At 44.6% G+C, this 21,223-nt stretch overlaps 1 protein-coding gene across 2 annotated transcripts in view; it reads right to left on the bottom strand.

Moving 5' to 3' along the window:
* LAMC3 (laminin subunit gamma 3) overlaps positions 1-21,223 on the bottom strand; it is a 68,786-nt gene that overhangs the window by 16,233 nt on the left and 31,330 nt on the right. For both annotated transcript variants that reach the window (XM_081848463.1, XM_081848464.1), the window contains 6 exons: positions 7,567-7,755; positions 6,408-6,653; positions 4,493-4,646; positions 3,196-3,338; positions 1,652-1,830; positions 206-350 (listed from right to left, as the gene is read on the bottom strand). In XM_081848463.1, coding sequence (XP_081704589.1) covers positions 206-350; positions 1,652-1,830; positions 3,196-3,338; positions 4,493-4,646; positions 6,408-6,653; positions 7,567-7,755 — 1,056 coding nt within the window. The remainder of the gene's footprint in view (positions 1-205; positions 351-1,651; positions 1,831-3,195; positions 3,339-4,492; positions 4,647-6,407; positions 6,654-7,566; positions 7,756-21,223) is intronic.

Here is a 21,223-nt window from a genome sequence, read left to right on the forward strand (position 1 = left end):
CAGATGGACACATGTGAAATGCACATGAAGAAGACACATATACTTGACCTTATACTTGACCTTTTTTGAGGCAAATCCTAGGACACTCTTGAGTTGCTAGTTTGATGAAAATTAGGAGGATTCTCTGTTGGTGGGTCCCTTCTAGATATTTCATGTGCTCCAACAGAAAGGGAAGACCCCTTTCCCACCCACCCAATCTCTTTACCTTTTAACAGGTAACGGCTGTGGAGAGTGTCACCCCGTGGTGTGTCCCACAGCATGGCTGAATAATAACGTGCCCTTATCACACCACAATTTGGTTTCTCCAACCATGACTCCATCTTTGTCAACTTGGCCTTCAAATTGTCTGCCTGCAGGGAGAAAGAGAGCAATATGGAATGGCTTTCCAGGGAAGAGATACATAATATAAAAAGACAGCCTCACGGTGCAACCTTGAGCTTGGGTTCCACAACTTGCTGCTTGCAGAGGAAATGAGGCTGAAACACGATGGCTTTTGGGAAGAAATGCAGACATGATAGTAAAAGACAGTTGTACAGTGCAAAGAGTAGAAAATAGTTTATTTGATTACGTTTAGGCAACTTTCCCAGGCAAATGCTTGTCTAAAATGTCTTAAGCTCAAAAATGACAAAAGATAAAAATGGCAATACAAAAAATGTAAAACTTGAAACTACCACTCAACAACACAGTCTTAGAAATGAATACATGTATTCAATCCAGAAATTTATCAATTAAATTTTTAAACTGTTCCTGGTTCTTGGCAATATCACAGAGGCCAATTAGCATCACACATAACCAGATTCTGCTTCATATTTGTATATAAATGCAACTAAATCAACAAAAACATTGGTTGACTAGCCATAAATTTGACTAAATTACTGGTATCTAAATTTAAGTATTACTGCCTAGCCACAGTAATTCATGATGTAGTAACTTCCTAATTTGACTGCCACAATGCATTCCAAATGGGGCTACCCTTGAAGACAGTCCAGATGCTGCAACTGTTAGAGCGCCAAGTGGTGTAGCCAATCACATCCATACAACACCAATTTTAAAGGAGCTGTACTGGTTGCATATATGCTACTGGGTACAATGATGCTAACTTATGAAGTACCTACTTAAAAAACCTGGGACTCAAATAACTGAAGAAGCATCTTTCCTTATGCCAACCTGAACAGGCCCTAAGATATGCTAAAGAGTGTTGGGTCTACTGTATAGTGACATGGGATAGAACCTTCTCACTAGCGGCACCCCACATCTGGAACTCCCTCCACTTGGAGGTTTATATGGCACCTTCCTTTGCCTTAAGACTTAAGCTGTTCAGCCAGGCTTTGGTGGACATTCTGAGCTGAGTGGCTGGTGAGACCAGATCAAAATGAAATGCTCTGTTTGCCCACAGAAATACAGTTATCATAATTGTTAATTTACATGTTTGGTTGCATTAACTGGTTTATGATTGCTGTTGTTTTGTTGTTTTGATACCAGGGATCTTAAGGGATGGACAGTAGTCTAGAAATATAGTAAGGAAGTATTTTTGTTTTTAATGGGGTTAATTGGCTAACTATACATTTAGCAAATCTGACTAAAATATCTGAGTAGCTGATTGGCTGAATGACGGGCTGATGCAAGCAAGCAAGTAAGCGGTGGGTTTTACCTCTTCCTTCACGAGACTGTAGCAAATAGGACACTCCAGGCACTGATTGCTCCCAGGGTCATAGAAGTGGTTCACTTTGCATTGGTCACACTTGTACCCCACAAAGCCTTGCTTGCACACACATGTGCTGTTGTCATGGCACTGGAGGGAGACAGAACCGAGCTGGGAGCAGTTGCAGGCTGGAAGTAAGAAAACAATATGTGTGACTCTTAATATGGGGACAGCATGCATGGGAAGGAGGAGTAGAAGGGGAAAGGACATAGTCTGGTGATAGAGCACCTGCCTTGCATGCAGAAGGCCTCAGGTTCAATCCCTGGCATCTCCAGGTAGGAATGGGAGAGACCCCTGAGTCTAAAATCCCTAACAGCCACTGCCAGTCAGTGCAGGCAGCACTGAGCTAGATAGACCAGTGGTCTAAGTTGGAATAAGACAGTTTCCTACATACATCCCTTTTGATTCAAACAACATCCCACCTTTCCAGCTTTTTGAGAGGCTTCCAGAGGTAGGCAAAGGGAAGAGAAATAGTGAGTTTTCTTTTTAGGATAATGGAGTATCTCCACTATCAGAAGCAGCAAGCCTTTGAATATCTGCTGCTGGGAACTGAGGTCCCTTTGCCCCCCTAAAATGTTTGAGGGGGCTGGAGGGACGCAAAGTTGATGGGCATTGCTGCCTTTTTTCTATTCTACTTTTAGACTTTGTTCCCCAACAAGCCCTGTAAACGAACTTGTAAAAGGATTGCTGGATGGCAAGAGAGCAAAAACCATCAACATAATTTCTTATTTATCATTTCACCATTTACCCTCCCCATAAGTGGGCAGGGTAAAGCTCTCCTCCTCCTCTTCCTCCTCCTCTTCTTCTTTCTACCCTTTACTCCAAGGACGCAGGGCTCATTACAACAATTAAATCACAATATTTAAAAGCAATTTAAATTAAAGCCTACTGTCACAGAAATAAGGTGTCCTAAAAATATGCCCAAGCGGGAAATTGCATAATTTTGCAGCAAGCACTTGTTGATTTGGGTTGGGGGGGGGGGAGAGACTACCAGATGCCTAGAAACTTGGGCTTGGAGAGAGTTGGGTTCAGAATAGCCTTGGACCAGCTGCTGTTTTTGAAAACAATCAACCTCACAGAACTGTTTGACGGATAAAAAGTGGATTGAGTAGGGAATAAACCATCTCACCAGTTCTAGGTACCTCTGTTGCTAGGACCTGCCCCCCATATTTTATTCAAATTGGCACCCCTGCAGGATATCATCAACAGGGAGAGTGCTGTTGAGTCCTGCTTGCCGTTTTGCACAGGCATCTGGTGGCCACTGTGAGAATGAGATGCTGGACTAGCCTTTAGCCTGATCCAGGCTCTTCTGCAGGATGTTCCATATTGTGACTAATTTATCAGTCTCCACCCCATCCTTTTATGACAGATCCTCTTAATCAGTTGCGTTCCAGAGGAGTGCAGGGAGGAAGCCCAAAGAGAAAGAGAGCCCTGCATCCATGACAAGACATTATAGCAAACTGTGAAGACGCTCAATCAGGCACTGGAGTTACCTCGGCATCCTTGGAATGAGAAGCCAAAGAAACCAGCTTGGCACTGATCACATGACACACCTTCCACGCCAGGTTGACAAGAGCATTGCCCTGTGAGCGGGTGGCAGTGGCTGTGTTGAGAACCTACTGGGTGACACTGGCAACTGAGGAGGGGGAGAGAGGGAGAGATAGAGAGAAGAAGAAACAGGTTAGAACCAGGTTACTCAATGGCCTGCTCATATAATCCTGTCTCTGTGCCAGTGGTTCTCAAAGGGTGTGGTTTGCCACAATGGTGTGGCAAGAGAGGATGGCAAGTATGGCGGGAAGATTCAAGGACAATCAAAGGAAAATAACAAACATCTCAGGGTAGTAGGGTAGATTATGCCATCACAATATTATTTGTATTTATTTGCAGAATATGGATAGGTAGCTTTTCAAAATCCAACAATGCTAAGAGTTGTTTCTTTTTGTTTTCCAATGTATTTCTTATCAATAAAAATAGAAGTGGCACAAGCAAATGTTTCTTATGAAAATATGACCCAGAGGAAAACTTTGAGAACCATTGTTCTGCACTAAGATTTGCTTCCAGGTCCTTCTCAACCACACACTGTTAAGATTCGTTAAGTTGGCTCAGAAAAGATACCGGACATCCTATGTGGTGGAAAAACTATGGGACTGCCTGCCTGCCCTAATTAATTAATTTTATACACCACCTGACTGTAAATAGAACCTTAGTGTTTTATTGATAATTTTAATGGTTTTATGTTTTGTTTTGTAAACAGCTGTGAGGTTTCATTTACAATCAATTAGTACAGTAATTTTGAAAAAACAACAACCCCCAAATGGGAAAAACCTTTAAGGAAAGTAAAACAAATACTATAATTATCAATAAAAGTCAAAGTTCACTGCCATAACAAGAAATCTTAGCAAGTATGTATGACGAGGTTGTTCAGCTCCATAACTAGGGTATATATGTCACAATATTGAACTCCAATCAGCAGTACAATAGTAATCAGATTATGTTTAACCACAGAATAGGGTACGGGAAGAGGCTGTAGCTCAGAGGAAGAGCATCTGCTTTGCATGCAGAAGGTCACAGGTTCAGCCTCTGGCTTCTCCAGGTAGGGCAAGGAGAGAAACCTGCTTGCAATACTGGAGAGCTGCTGCCAGTCAGTGTAGACAATATTGAGCTAGATGGACCCAATGGTTTGACTCAGTATAAGGCAGGTTCCTCCTATATTACATATTCCCTGCCTGATTTTTCTCTAAAAATCATTTTCTCCCCCACCTTTCCTTCCCACCCACTCCACCTGATTACCTTTTGCAACCCTTTCCTGGCTGGAGGTCATAATAACCTGCTTGGCATTGGCTGCAGTCCCGCCCAGTCACATGGGGGAGGCAGATGCACTGACCGGTGACATCATCACAAGTCGCTGCTCCATTGGTAGAGCCTCCAGGGTTACACTTGCAGGCTAGGAAGGATGAGGGGAGGGAAAATACATTCTTACACTTAAATACTTGGTGGGCTAAGCCTACTGGTCTTGGCACAACCCAGGCCCCCCATTCAACAAGCAACCCATATTTGTTGTGTGCATTTAAAATCTAAATTTTCCATTCTGTTGGCTTGTTTGTTTTTTCAAAAAATAAATAGTTTTTATTGTTTTAAACATGGGTGGGGAGCTTCTTTTGGCCTCAGGGCCACATTCTATTGCATTCAACATTCCAAGGGCCACATACAAATGGATACTCCATCCAGTGGGCCACAGCATGCAGAGCAGTCCGAGGCTGAGCCACTGCCAGGCCAAGCAGAGGCAGGACCCCAGCTCCTACCTGATCTTTGCTCTTTGCTGCAATGGCCTCGCTCCACTGTGGCGCTTCTGGGCCACAGTGCCCTCCCAAGCATGTGCATGCCCCCACCACCCCAAAACCAAAAAATAAAATAAAATAAACCCCAAACCTGGACATTTCCATTAAAATATACAAATCCGCCTGGATGGGCATGTTGGCCCCCAAAACAGGATATGTCTTTATATGCAATTGTTCTAGAGCTGCCTCATAGAAGTGGTCAGGGCCAGAAGCAAAAAAAGGTGGGGCAATGAATGTAATTTTTACCTTTTTACAATAGGGTTGTTTCTACACACATTTACATCCCTCTCTATCCAGGCCAGGTAAAAACACTCCATAAAAAAAGATTAAGATAGTGCTGACTGAGGTTTCCCACCTGTGTTGTAATTTATGATTTTGTGGAAACCATAATTTTATGATTATTTTTCCTTTTTAGTTGCCTTTGAAGTGTCCAGAAACATCAGTTGGTTTAAACAGGATTAGCTCCAGAAGGCAGCAAGGCTGGACATTCACCAGGGCACCAAAGTTAGCAACAGGGCCCACTGCTCTTGCTACAATTTCCATTTAGCACAGGAAATCCAGGAAGACTGGATGCAGCCTAAAAGAATTCTCATATTCCATATATTGCGGCTTCCATGTTATGGGAGAGTCACGGAAGGTGTCGCGCCAATAAGCCCATGTGGAAGTGGGCAGGACACAGGGCCCCTCTTTCTTTTAAAAATGGGAAAATAATATCTGACCTACGTCAATGTCAGAGCATCTCACCAGACACAGGAGAGTGATAAAGGCATAATGAAAAGAGATACTTTCCAAGAAATATAGACTCCTTTCTTTATCTATGTTAATGACCAAAATCAAGATCAAAGTTGGGAGTTGAACATTTGCAGTGATGTGACCTAGAAGTAAAGCAGCAAGCTGGAGAGAGAGACAGAGCAACATTTGAGAGCAATGTTTGATTTCTGTTTGAATCCAAGGCTGCAACTGTAGGAGAAACAAGACCCTTTTGGGGTGTTGATGCTGTGAACCCCTCCAGGCTCAGGTTGTATATATGTGTAAATATCATAAAGATACTACAGTCTCCACTGTGCCTCATTCCAAAAGGAAAAATGGACTTTGGGTAAGAGGCTGGAACCCCTGGAATACTTTTTTTAACTTCTGCATGCTGCTGGACCAAAAGGTTTCCAAGTTAGCTCTCAGGATGAGTGGAAGGCCTGTACTCAGTGGCGTAGCGTGGGGGGTGCAGGGGGGGCCGGCCGCACCGGGCGCAACATCTGGGGGTTAGGGAAATCCACGGGTTAGGGGGCGCAAATCCATGGGTTAGGGGGCGCAAATTACTTGCCTTGCCCCGGGTGCTTGATAACCCACGCTACGCCACTGCCTGTACTCACGTGTACACTTCACAGCATGGTTGGTGGCTAGTGGATCTCCATAGAAGCCTTCCTGACACCTCTCACAGTGTCCTCCTGCTGTGTTGTATAAGCAGCGGAGACACTGGCCTGAGACAGGATCACAGTTGCCCACAGCATTGGGGTCCACGTTGCTGTTGCATTCACAGGGGCTGCAAGGTCGGACTGGACCATTCCTTCCCAGGGGGTCCCCGAAAAAGCCATCATCGCACAGCTCACAGAGTCTCCCTAGAGAAGAACAGCAGAGGTAGGGAGAACCAGGTTTTGTCAACAAGTCCCGCCAAAAGAGACTGCAGGTGGTATTGCAGTTCCTAAGAGAGCTGAAAGCAGTTTGCAAAAGGTATCACTTTCCAAAGCGTACACATGAATGCAGGTGCTTTCTGGCTGAGTAGAGTTGGTAGGTTTTTGGAACAATAGGAATATAACTTGTTCATCCTGTTCTGTGGGATGACTGCATTCACTATGCATTCACTATGGTTACTAATTCCTCTTTCAAGCCATCTTCAACTGTCTGAAAAATATCACATGTTGGTTTCCTAGGAAGCATTACAGCAGCAGCCCATCTGCCATTATTAACTCAGGCGGGAGAATTATTTCACTCTGCTCTGGTGTTTGTCATCATTGACATGAATCCAAACTTCCCTATAAGCCATAAAGACAAAATTGTATGTTCCTTTTCCTTCTGAAATTGATTTTCTGTCACTAATTGCAAATGACACAGAGGTATAAAATGTTTGTTGCTGAGGCTGATTCCATGAGTCAATGTTTAAAATAAACATAGAGGTTCATTCGAACAACGACAGAGTGACAGAGGAGAATGGGAGAGAGCAAAGGCAGAAATATATCCCCAGATTTAGTTCCATAGCCATAAGGACCAGCAACTTGCACTTTAAAAAACCCCAAGGAGAACTGAGATTCTCAGAGGTGCCTTGAAAAGCAGAGAGAGCTAAAGGAGGAAGTGGGAAAGAGCATCTATTTACTTTTCAAGGGGAAATAAGGCACCCACCTCAGGACCAAGGGAGCAGTTTGTGGAGCAGGGTTCAGAGGCTTCATGGTCACCAGCAAACCCCCCCCCCCCCAGATTGGCAGATTGGCAACCACTGGTTTAACGTATGAGCTCAGCCCCAATAGTTATACGCACCTCTTTGTCCCAGTGGGCAGTGGGTACAGACCACCTCTCCACTCTGTGGGAGAGCCAGGCAAGGCGTCTGGCCAGGGCAAGGGCAAGGCCTACAGTCATCAAAGCGGCCAATAAAGGGGTTGCCATGGAAACCAGCAGCACAACGCTCACAGGAAGGCCCCTCTGTGTTGTGGAGACATTGGCAGAGGCCTGGTGGGGAAAGGAACAGGACAAGCCATCAGGAGTTAAGATAGGAGAAAAGGAAAAACAACTGCTTGCTTTCCTTAAATGGAATCATGGTTTTGTTTTTTTGTAAGAACAACATAGCGGCCATTTTGGGCTGGGCAGGTAGTCGATCTAGGCTCTTATTGACCAGGGGTCCAGTTCATATATCTGGATTAAATATATCTACATTTTATATTTATATTTTAACCAACTAATCTCCTTAGTCTGCTCAATGGGGCAACCCTCATTTGAAATTGAAAAATATTGGTCGGTGTGTTGTCTCACATGGAAGTTATTTATTTTTGGAAGTCCTAGAAATATTGAATGAACAGTTAGCTGTCTGGGGCCTGTCCCAAACATTCTTCTTGTTTTATTTCCAAAATGTATAAATCACTTTATGTTAAACACGTCAAAGTGGTGTACAAAAAGGTAAGGTCCTTAAAACAAACTATAAAAACAAGGTAGAAACAGAGAGCTTTTTGATTCAGCGATCTAACTGGTGGACATAATAAAATTATCAATAAAACAGATAAAATAATAAATAAAGCACGCACACGGAAATCAGCAAAACCATTTAACGTTCAAATAGAAGCTGGGCTAGCATGAGGCTAATAATAATAATAATTGTTGTTGTTGTTGTTATTTGTACCCGCCCATCTGACTGCGTTGCCCCCACCACTCTGGGTGGCTTCCAGTATATATAAAACATCGAACTTTAAAAAGCTTCCCTATACAGATGTCTTCTAAAGGTTACATAGTTACTCATCTCCTTGACATCTGAAGAGAGGGCGTTCCGCAGAGTGGGTGCCACTACCAAGAAGGCCCTCTGCCTGGTTCCCCATAGCTTCACTTCTGGCAGTGAGGGAACTGCCAGAAAACCCTAGGAGGTGGACCACAGTGTCCAGGCTAAATAGGCTGAACGGAGGGGGTGGAGACACTCCTTCTGGGCAACTTTCCTGGAACCACATGCCAGTGGTGGGCAGGGCCAGAGACAAAGGTGGACACAGCAGTGCATTTAATTTTTTTACTTTAGGAAGCTAGTTTCTACACACAGAGACATACAAACACACACACATCTCCATCCAGGCAAGCAAATGATACATTCCAACCAGGCAAAAAAGCTCAAGGAGGGTGTGAAGCAGGGCCAGTGAGGGTTGTGTGGCCTGTGGAGAGCTCCAAGGTCCAGACTAGGGCAGGGTAATGTATAGTTTTCAACGTTGTGATATGTTGTCTTAAATAAGGATGGAATTGTGTACAGGTGAACAGCATAATGTGCTGGCAACCACTACTACTTTGGTGTCTAAATCTTATAAAATCGTACTTACCTTTAACATATTGTTACAACTGTTATTTTACAGAACAGGTGATTTTTAGATAATCATCTTTTCCCTAAAATAAAAGCTGTAGAAGTAATTAGATGCATAAATATCAAAAGTAAGTTGGCAGAATGTTCCCTAATAGACCGGAGGGAGACACACACAGAAAGAGGATAAAGGAGGAAAGAGGCTTAAAAAACAGGGCAAGTTTTATTTCAATTATTTTTATCTCAGAAGTAAATACTCCCAGTTTATTTTTCCATTGCACTAGCTGTGGATGCCAGAGTCTTGTGCTGCCCTCCCAAAGATGGATAAACCGGACAGACTTTGGTAATCTTTCGAAAGCCAATAGTTGGCGCCCCCAAATAGATATTTTCAATGATTAATCTTCCCAGAACTCTGGGTGTGGGAAGGAAAGTCCAGGGCTCTGGCAGTCTCCTTCCTAACGCTGGGCAAGCATGTAGTAGCCCTCATGCCACACTCCTACAGTAATCCTTGCAGCCTGCACAAGGCCAATATATGGCGCCCCCAAGTGGATCTTCTCAATTTTGTGACACCTCAGATTATATGACTGAAATGTAAAACTATGTAAAAAGGAGAACAAATATAATGGAGGAATATAACCTACAACCAAATCAGGTACTACATGCAATGTGTTATATGATATATGAGGTTCTGAGAATGACAGGCTAAAATGAGTATCCCACATAAACATAGGTCAGAAAGGAAAAGACTTGCAGCAAGGGCTACAACTGTGATTTTATTTTACCGATAATTTTGAAATTAGCACCTTTCACTTAAAATAAAAGTTGTAGAAGATACTAGTAGCATGTGTATCAAAGGTAAGGTGAGATAATGTTCCCTAACAGAGAGGAGAGAGACACAGACACACCAGCACACACAGAAGGGGAGCGGGGAGGAAAGAGACTTAAACAAGAGGCTTTTGTGCCGCCCTCCCCAAGATGGATAAAATAGACCAGACTTCAGTAATCCTTTGAAGCCAATATTTGGTGCTCCCAAATAGATATTCTCAATTATGGATCTTCCCAATTTGTGCCGCCTTCACTCAGTGCCCTGTGAAGGAAAACTGTCAAGACTCTGGCAGTACCCTAGAGTCCTTCCCTCCATCCCAAAGATGGGAAAGTCTCCACAGAGTCCCTACAGAGCCCCACAGAGCCCCAGCACTGCCCTCCCCACAGCCACATAATCATTGCAGCCTATGCAAGGCAATATTTGGCACCTCCAAGTGGATCTTCTTAATTTTGCACCACCTCCAATTTTAGGAGGACTGAAATAGCATAGCACTATCTAAAAAGCAGAACAGGAATAGTAATGGGCTGGAAACACTTTTAAGTATCTCAGGATGAATATACCCTACAACTAAAGCAGGTCCTACGTGCAATGTATTATATCCTATATGAGGTTCTGCTACTTGAAAAGGCACAGATATTGACAGACTGAAATGAGCATCCAGTAGGTCAGAAAGGAAAAGGGCTGCAACGAGGGTTGGGCGATGTCAACATCGTGATATGTCACCAGCTAAACATCGTGATACACCAATATTTTTTAAATTATCACCTTTGGTCTAAAATAAAAGACACACCAGCATACACAGAAGGGGAGAGGAGAGGAAACAGGCTTCAACAACAAAGGAAGGTTTTTTAATATTAATTTTAAATCAGCAATAAATAATCCTAGTTTATTCTTCTACTAGAAAAGCAAGTGTCAGGAACATGGAGGGGGATGACTAACTTCTTTCAAAGCCAAAATGTGCTGCCCCCTCCAATTGGATTGTCTCAATTATGGATTTTTCCAATTTTGTACCACCTTGGCATGGAACCCTGCACAGGAAAACCAGGCTCTGGCAGGGTCCCAGAGCCCTTCTCTCTTTCCCAAACCTGGGCAAGCACTTACCAGACTTCAGGCTTTTGGAAGGTGGTGCCAGGGCTCTAGCACCGCCCTCCCAAAAGCCACACAAAATGGATGCACTTTGTAATCTTTCCTAAAATGGCTGCGGCCTGTGGGAAGCTAGGATAGTATTTGGCGCCCCCAAGTGGATCTTCTCAAGAATGCATCTTCTCACCTTTGTGTGGGCAAGACCTTAATCGGCTTCTGGCTTCAATATGGTGGTGCCAGGCCTTTGGAAGCACCCCTAGCACCGCCCTCCCAAAAGCCACACAAAATGGATGCACTTTGTAATCTTTCCTAATATGGCTGCGGCCTGTGGGAAGCTAGGATAGTATTTGGCGCCCCCAAGTGGATCTTCTCAAGAATGCATCTTCTCACCTTTGTGTGGGCAAGACCTTAATCGGCTTCTGGCTTCAATATGGTGGTGCCAGGCCTTTGGAAGCACCCCTAGCACCGCCCTCCCAAAAGCCACACAAAATGGATGCACCTTGTAATCTTTCCTAATATGGCTGCGGCCTGTGGGAAGCTAGGATTTGGCGCCCCCAAGTGGATCTTCTCAAGAATGCATCTTCTCACCTTTGTGTGGGCAAGCCCTTAATAGGCTTCCGGCTTCAATATGGTTGTGCCAGGCCTTTGGAAGCACCCCTAGCACCGCCCTCCAACAGCCACACAAAATGGATGCACCTTGTAATCTTTCCTAATATGGCTGCTGCCTGTGGGAAGCTAGGATTTGGCGCCCCCAAGTGGATCTTCTCAAGAATGCATCTTCTCACCTTTGTGTGGGCAAGTCCTTACTAGGCTTTCGGCTTCAGTATGGCAGTGCCAGGCCTTTGGAAGCATCCCAGCCTTAGCGCCGCCCTCTTCCAACAGCCACACAAAATGGATGCACTTTGTAATGTTTCCTAAAATGGCAGCCTCTGGCAGCCCAATATTTGGCGGCCCCAAGTGGAACTTCTTAATATTGCAATGAAGGCTGGGCGATTTCAACATCGTGATATGTCACCAGTTAAACATCGCAATATACGGATGTAACACAATGTCTAAAATAAGGATGAAACTATGTAGAAGCAAACGAACGGGATGATATTCTGGGAACGACTATTACCTAGGGGGTCTAAATTTTATAAACTCGTACTTACCTTTAATATATTGTTACAACCGTTATTTTAAAGCGCAGATAATTTTAAAATTTGCTCCTTTTCCCTACAATCAAACCTGTGCAGGCAATTAGTAGCCTAGATATCAAAGTTAAAGTGGGGGAACATTTCCCAACAGACACAAGGGAGACACACAGAAGGAAGGGGACAAGGGAGGAATGAGGCTTAAAAAACAGAGCAAGGTTTATTTTTTGAAATAACCCCTGTTTAGGGAAGTAAATAAATAGAGCACGTGCACACACACGCGCGCGCACACACACACACACACAAGCAGAGCTTTCCAAAGTTTTCATGCCTGGGACTCACGTTTAGACATACATCATTTTGAGACACAGTAGCAAACGACAGGTTAAATGAATCCCTTTCCACCCCCCAGGAAAAAGGGGGGGCGAGTGTTCGGGTGGCAGGACACACTTACGCATTGCGACACACAGTTTGGAAAGTTCTGCACTACAGCAAAGCTGCAATCGCATTTGTTTTACTCAGCTGTGGGAAGGTGCTGTTCGGGCTCTGACAGTTTCCCAGAGTCCTTGTGTTGCCCTTCCAAGGGCAGATAAAAAGGATCCTTAAAATTTTGTGCCACCTCAGCTGGGCACCCTGTGCAGAAAAACTGCCCATACTGCTCTGGCTCTGGGAAGGAAACTCCAGGGCTCTGGCAGCACCCTAGAGCCCTTCCCTCCTTCCCACAGCTAGGCAAGCAGTTACTGGACTTTCTGCTTTGGGGAGGCGGTGCCAGGGCTCTGTGCCGCCCTCCAAAAGCCACACAAAATGGATGCACTTTGTAATCTTTCCTAAAATGGCTGCGGCCTGTGGGAAGCTTGGATAGTATTTGGCGCCCCCAAATGGATCTTCTCAAGAATGCATCTTCTCACCTTTGTGTGGGCAAGACCTTAATAGGTTTCCGGCTTCAGTATGGTGTTGCCAGGCCTTTGGAAGCACCCCTAGCACCGCCCTCCCAAAAGCCACACAAAATGGATGCACCTTGTGATCTTTCCTAATATGGCTGCGGCCTGTGGGAAGCTAGGATTTGGCGCCCCCAAGTGGATCTTCTCAAGAATGCATCTTCTCACCTTTGTGTGGGCAAGCCCTTAATCGGCTTCTGGCTTCAGTATGGTGGTGCCAGGCCTTTGGAAGCACCCCTAGCACCGCCCTCCCAAAAGCCACACAAAATGGATGCACCTTGTAATCTTTCCTAATATGGCTGCTGCCTGTGGGAAGCTAGGATTTGGCGCCCCCAAGTGGATCTTCTCACCTTTGTGTGGGCAAGCCCTTACTAGGCTTTCGGCTTCAGTATGGCAGTGCCAGGCCTTTGGAAGCATTCCAGCCTTAGCGCCGCCCTCTTCCAACAGCCACACAAAATGGATGCACTTGTAATCTTTCCTAAAATGGTGGCCAATGGGAGGCCAGTATTTGGCGCCCCCAAGAGGATCTTCTCAATTTTGCAAGGAGGGCTGAGCGATATCTCAGCTTTTCAACATTGTGATATGTCATCGCGATATATACTGATACAGCACCATGTCTGTGTCTGAAATATGAACGGAGATATGTAGAACGACTCATACTACTTAGGGGTCTAAAACATTCATTTTAAATTACGCTTAAGAAATTGTTACAACTGTGATTTTATATTACCAATAATTTTTAAAATAATACATTCTCTCTAAAATAAAAGCTGTAGAAGAAATTATCAGCGTAGATGTCAAAGGTAAGGTGAGAGAAAGTTCCCTAACAGAGATAAGGGAGACACAGATGGGGGGGGGCAACAGGAAGAAAGAGGCTTAAATAGGGCAAGAATTATTTTTATTGTTTTAAACTCAGCATTAAATAACTCCAGTTTATTTTTCTACCAGAGTAGTGGAGGCTGCCAAGCAAACCACAGTAACATGCCAGGCTTTGGGGAGGGGAGGCAGAAAAGGCTTCCTACTCTTGCAAGAGCCCCAAATTTTGTGCCACCTAGGCAGGGTGACTCTTGCTTAAAAACTGGAGGCACCGATTTGGCTCTGGGAAGAAAACTGGAGGGCTCTGGCAGCACCCTAGAGCCCTTCCCTGCTTCCCCAAACTGGCCAAGCAGTTACTAGACTTCCAGCTTCAGGAAGGCAGTGCCAGGGCTGCAGCAGCCTCCAAGAGCCCTAGCATCGCATTCCAACAGCCACACAAAATGGATGCACCTTGTAATCTTTCCTAAAATGGCTGCAGTCTATGGGAAGCTTTGCCGCCCCAAGTGGATATTCTCAAGTATGCATCTTCCCACCTTTGTGTGGGCAAGCCCTTAATAGGCTTCCGGCTTCAATATGGCGGTGCCAGGCCCTTGGAAGCACCTGAAGCGCCGCCCTCTTCCAACAGCCACACAAAATGGACCCACTTCTTAATCTTTCCTAAAATGGCGGCCAATATGGCGCCCCCAAGAGGATCTTCTCAATTTTGCAAGGAGGGCTGAGCGATGTCTTGTTTTTCAACATTGTGATATGTCATCACGATATATATACCGATACAGCACCATGTCCGTATCTGAAATATGAACGGAGATATGTAGAATGAACAGAGTTACGTGCCGGCAACTCATATTAGTTAGGGGTCTAAAACGTATTTATTTTTACTTACACTTAAGAAATTATTACAACTGTGATTTCATATTACCAATATTTCTTAAATCTGCACCTTTTCTCTAAAATAAAATCTGTGGAAGAAATCAGCAGCACAGATGTCAAAGATAAGATGAGAGAATGTTCCCTAACAGCGATGAGATAGACACAGATGGGGGGGAGGCAAAGGGAGGAAATAGGTTTAAACTCACAATTAAATAACCCCTGTTTATTTTTCTATCACAATAGTGGAGGCTGCCATGTGAGCCACAGCAACCTGCCAGGCTTTTGGCAAGGGAGGCAGAAAGGGCTTTGTGCTCTTGCAAGAGCCTCAGATTTTGTGCCATCTAGGCTGGGTGCCTTGTGCATAAAAACTGCAGGTACAATATCGTGCCACCTTGCTGTGACACCCTGCGCAGGAAAACCAGGCTCTGGCATCTTCCTAGAGCCCTTCCCTGGTTCCTAAAACTGGACAAGCACTTACTAAACTTCTGGCTTTTGGAAGGCGGTGCCAGGGCTTTGTGCCGCCCTCCAACAGCCACACAAAATGGATGCACTTTGTAATCTTCCCTAAAATGGAGACCTCTGGGAGGCTAGTATAGGCGCCCCCAAATGGATCTTCTCAAACATGCATCTTCTCACTTTTGTGTGGGGAAATCACTTACTAGACTTCCGGCTTCAGGAAGGCATTGCCAGGGCTGCCTCCAGAGCCCTAGTGCCACCCTCCCAAGGCCACACAACACTGATGCACTTTGTAATCTTTCCTAAAATGACAGCAGCTTTTTGGCGCCCCCAAGTGGAGCTTGTCAATTTTGCAGTACATCAGATTTCTGAATGACTAAAATAGCATCAAACTATGTAAAAAGGAGAACAGGAATAATGGACTAGAAACACTTTTAAGTACCTCAGGAGGAATATACCCTACAACCAAAGCAGGTCCTGCATGCAATGTATTATGGCATATATGACATTCCGCTACTTGAAAATGCATAGAGATTAACAGACTAAAATAAGCATCCTACATAAACATAGGTCAGAAAGGAAAAGTGCTGCAACTAGGGCTGGGTGATGTCTGGCTCTGGAAAGGAATATTCAAGCTCTGGCAGGATCCTAGAGCCCTTATCTCTTTCCCAAAGATGGGCAATCAAGTACTAGATTTCCGGCTTTGGGAAGGCGGTGCCAGGGCTCTGGCATCACCCAGAGCTCTAGCGCCGCCCTTCCAAAAGCCACACAAAATGGATGCACTTTGTAATCACTCTTAAAATGGCATCCTCTGCGTGGCAATATTTGGCGCCATCAAGTGGATCTTCACAAGTATTTTTGGATGAAATAGCATAGTACTATGTAAAAAAAAAAACGAGAATAGGAATAATGGTCTCGAAACAGCATTAAGTACCTCTGGAGAAACATACCTTACAACAAAAGCAGATCTTACATGCAACATATTATATCATATATGAGATTCTGCTATCTGAATAGCCAAGGAGATTGACAGACTAAAATGAACATCACACATAAACATAGGTCAAAAAGAAAAACAGCTGCGATGAGGGCTGGGCGATGTCTGGTTTTCAACATTGTGATATGTCACGATATACCGATATATAAGACCATGTCTGAAATAAGGATGGAACTATGTAGAGACAAATGGGGTGATGCATTTTGCAACTCCTACTACTTAGGGGTCAAAAATTTACCTATAAGCTATTGTTATGCCAGTTATTTTACAGTACAGATAATTTCAAAATTAGACCCTTTCCTAAAATCAAAGTTGTAGAAGTAACTAGTAGCATAAATTATCAAATCTAAGGTGGCAGAATGTTCCCTAACAGACAGGAGGGAGATTCAGACACACCAGCACACACAGAAGGGGAGAAGGGAGGAAAGAGGCTTAAACAACAAGGCTATGTTTATTTCAATTATTTTAAACTCAGAAATAAATAATCCCAGTTTATTTTTTTTCTTGCATTAGCAGCAGCTGCCAAACAAGCCTCAGCAACATGGGGGGCTTTCGAGAGGTGAGGCAGAAAGGGCTTCCTGCTCTTGCAAGTGTCCCAGTATAACTCTGGCATCAGGAGGTGTGTGGGAAAAGCCATTTCCGACCCTGGGGAGGAGAGGGGGTTGCGGTCTAGCCCCTCCCCCCCAGGCGCGGGGGCTGTCCTTGGCCCCCCTCGAGAACTGGGGGAATCCCTGGGCGTGCCCGCGACCCTGGCCGCCTATCGGCAGGCCAGGGGGAGGCGTGGCTTTATGTATTTTAAGCCGGGCATGCCCAGGGTCCGCCCTCTTCACTCCCGACCAGCTGAGAGGTTTTTTGCCCATCCCACCCACCCTTAGATACTTAGGCAGCCGTAGGTCGTCATGACCTTGCTATGGACTTCGGTTGGTCGCCGCAAGGGGCCTGGTAGGAATTTTTCCAAGTTGGCAATCTTTCTGCCATTTGGTTTTTTCGCCTACCTCATAGCAAACGTCACAACTTTCCCCGTATTGGCGGTTAGGCATTGGCTGGGGTTCTATTGTTATGCAAATGGATGGGGGGGAAGGAACGCCATCACCTTCCCCCAGGAAATGGGGTAGTCCGGTAGAGGACTCCGAGGGGCGTTGTCTTGTCCGAAACCTAGCTTGGTAAGGGCCCCCGGCACGCCCCAAGCGGTGACACCCGTGGGATCCTAGTTGGCGTACTTCAACAGGCTCTCCCACGGTTCGTGTTAACCCTTCCCGGTCATCATCCCGGGTAGCTGATAGGAGCCAATGCCTAGGGCCAATACCTTCAATCCTCTAATCAATAAAGTTGTGGCCATTTCATGCCCATTAAAACTTAAACATCGTGTCCTGTGTCTTTCTTTCTGGTGGGAGGGGTTTTGACACGCAAATAAATATTTATTCCCCACCCACCCAAAAACACCTGAACAAAGTTGTGATCACATAAGGTTTACTCCTATTCCAGAGCCCTTGCAACACTCTCCCAAAGACAGATAAAATGGATAGACTTTGGTAATCTTCTGAAGCCAATATTTGGAGCCCCCAAATATACCTCTTCTCCAGTTATGGACCTTCCCAATTTTGTGCCGCTTCAAAATTGCCGGCACTGCTCTGGCTCTAGGAAGGAAGCTCCTGGGCTCTGGCAGGGTCCTAAAGCCCTTCTTTTCCCTCCAACGCTAGGCAAGTGCTTACTCAATTTCCAGTTTGGGGGAGGCGGTGCCAGGGCTCTGTGCCACCCTCTGCAGAGAGCTCCAAGGTCCAGACTAGGGCAGGGCGATGTCTAGTTTTCAATATTGTGATATGTTGCCAGTTAACATCACAATATACCAATATTACAAGATGTCTGAAATAAGGATGGAATTGTGTAGATGTGAACAGCATAATGTACTGGCAACCACTACTACTTATGGGTCTAAAACTTACAAAATTGTACTGACCTTTAACATATTGTTACAACTGCTATTTTACAGCACAGGTGCTTTTTAGATTATCACCTTTTCTCTAAGATAAAAGCTGTAGAAGTAATTAGCAGCATACATATCAAAAAATAAGATAAAAGAATGTTCCCAAACAGACACAATGGAGACACAGACACACCAGCATAGGGTTGTCGTACTTCCAGATTTTCCTGAACATACAGGAAATCACTGAAATGTCAGGGGAAATCTGGATGTACAGCAAGCTAAGTCGGCTTTTGTGTCTAGATTTTCACTTCTTGAAATATGGCAACCCTACACAGAAGGGGAAAGGGGAGAAAGGGGCTTAAACGACAGGGCAAGGTTTATTTTTATTTTTAAAACTCAGAATTAAATAACCCCAGCTTATTTTTCTACGAGATTACTAGTGGCTGCCAAGTTAGCCCTGGCTGAGGGCTCAAAAGCATGGGGGGCTTTCGGGAGGCAAGGCAGAAAGGGCTTCCTGCTCTTGTGACAGTCCCAGCAAAGTTCAAGTATCATGAGGTCTCCTTCAACTACCTCCTAGCCTGGTGCTGGCACTTTAAACAAGAAACTCATGGTGTCTATGTAAGTTACTGAGGAAAGGTCCTTGATAGGCTGCTTTCTTTGATACATGCTCTTGTGCTTCTCTGCTCCCTGCAGAGCAAATAGAACACTGCTGTTTGAATCAGGGTAGAGACGAAATTTTTTGAAACCCTGACGTACTGCAACCCCCATGTCAGAAAGTTTAGATTTTGGTGAATTTCCTTTAAAAAAAAAAGCTCAACAACTTTTGTTTCTGGATTTGGCAACCCTAGGACATGCACACATCATAGTTTGTGCCATGTCAAACCAGTTTTGGACAATGAATCACATACCCTCCAACATTTCTCCGATGAAAATAAGGACTTCCCATTCCATAATGATGATTTTACTATTTATACCCCCCCCCCATCTTACTGGGTTGCCCCAGCCACTCTGGGCAGCTTCCAACATAATTAAAATTACAGTGGTGCCTCGCAAGACGAAATTAATTCGCTCCGCGAGTCTCTTCGTCTTGCGGTTTTTTCGTCTTGCGAAGCATCCCTATTAGCGGCTTAGCGAATTAGCGCTATTAGCGGCTTAGCGGCTAAACGGCTTAGCGGCTATTAGCGGCTTAGCGGCTTAGAAAAAGGGGGGGAGCGAAAAAAGTCGCAAGACGTTTTCGTCTTGCGAAGCAAGCCCATAGGGAAATCCGTCTTGCGAAGCGCCTCGAAAAACGGAAAACCCTTTCGTCTAGCGGGTTTTTCATCTTGCGAGGCATTCGTCTTGCGGGGCACCACTGTAAAATTAAAAAAGATTGCCTTCAGATAACTCCATCACCTCCAACATTTCTTCAATAAAAATAGAGACATCCTAAGGAAAAGTGGGATATTCTGGGATCAAATCAGAAACAGGGATGGCTTCTCAAAATCAGGGACATCCCTGGAAAATAGGGACACTTGGAGGGTCTGGTATCACCCAGCCCTAGCCCAAACAAAAAGGTTTGGAGGGCTGCATTTGGGCCCCAGGTCCTAGATTTCTCACCCCTGTTTTATCTGCACATAAACCATCAGATATTTCTGTTGAATAAGCTCCATTGACATGAATGGGCATTACACAAGAAAACAGCTTCCTGGAACTGCAGAAAGGATGCCTGTTGCTAGTAAGCCTGCTTAAATAGTTTCAACCACCAATAAATCACACCGGCTCATCATTTCCATGCTGCTTGGTTTTCTGTTAACCATCAGCAGTTTTAGCCCATAAAAAGTGGAGACAGCATAAAGAAATAAATGCAAGCTTCAAAATGGGATGCAGGTGACTTGCAAAGGTCTTAAACTTCAAATAGAGCATAGCCAGAGAACCTCTGATTATGAAGGGCCGTGTCTGTAGATTCAAAATGCCCTTTCTTAGAGATTGCTCCAGGTAGACAGAGAAGCTGTTTCCAATACGAAATCAAAAGAGAATTGGAAGAAGAAAAGAGTGTAGAGCAACACACTTTTGCATGTGGTTAGGAGTGATATGTCACAACTGTAAACACAATTGCCATTATTAATTTTTGAAATTTGGTAAGCCATAAGAAAAGGTTCCAAGTGATGGCAAATACTGTAGGGGAACTGCCACAAAAACAGTAAAGTTTTTGGATTGGCACTAGCTATCATTTATAGTAGCAGGAGCTGCAAGAAAATGTTGCAGCATGAAGTCCTCTTAGGGATGTAAGGAGGTAGCAGTTTCCATCCCATCCACCATTCACTGAAATCAGTGCTGTTTCCATTTCCCCACAGTTCAAGTTCCACTAGAGCCTATTTCATTCACTTCACTAGCCACTACAACTGAAACAAACAAGATTAGTTATGTGATTGATTTACATGATAACACATTTGGATAATGTGTCTTATGTGATTTCTATTTTGTTTCCTTGATGCTAGTTGCTGACCGTAACAATAAATATTTTACTTGATTTTAGTGGAAGGAAATGTTAAAAGCAATGCATACAATCACATAAATATTTTTGTAGCATTTATGGAAACAACAGTGGTCATATTTGCTTGCTTGGTTTTAATTCCTGAACTTTGATGAACAAGCACATTGTGGCAATTTCCGCTCCTGTTTTGCAGCAGGATTTCCCAACATGTCTAAGAGCTTCTATTCAGGGGTTCAGTCACCTATGTTCTCTACCAAGATAATCCATTTCATTTACACCACCACCCACCATTCACTCATGTTCTACACCCACAGAACACGCTCAGTTCACAATTTCCTGCAAAGGTCCATCTAACCAGTATAGCAAGCAACACAAGATGGGAACAAGGCTGTGTTGGCTGGCTTGGAGTCTGCTCTGGGAAACGGAGTTGCAAACAGAGCCGGGCAAATGGGGGCAAGGAAGAAGAGGGTGGATGTGGCAGGGCTGGAAGAAATCAAATGACTGGCAAGAGCCTATCTGACGGACGCACAGCTTGATTGAAGGAAATTAGAGCTGCAAGATCAAAGCCCTGGAATTGCATCCAAGGATTGCGTGGAACCAGAAAGGAGGAGACCAGACGCAGTGGAATTCCTCA

Source organism: Podarcis erhardii, assembly GCF_964252035.2.
Source record: "Podarcis erhardii genome assembly, chromosome: Z".
NCBI lineage: Eukaryota > Metazoa > Chordata > Lepidosauria > Squamata > Lacertidae > Podarcis > Podarcis erhardii.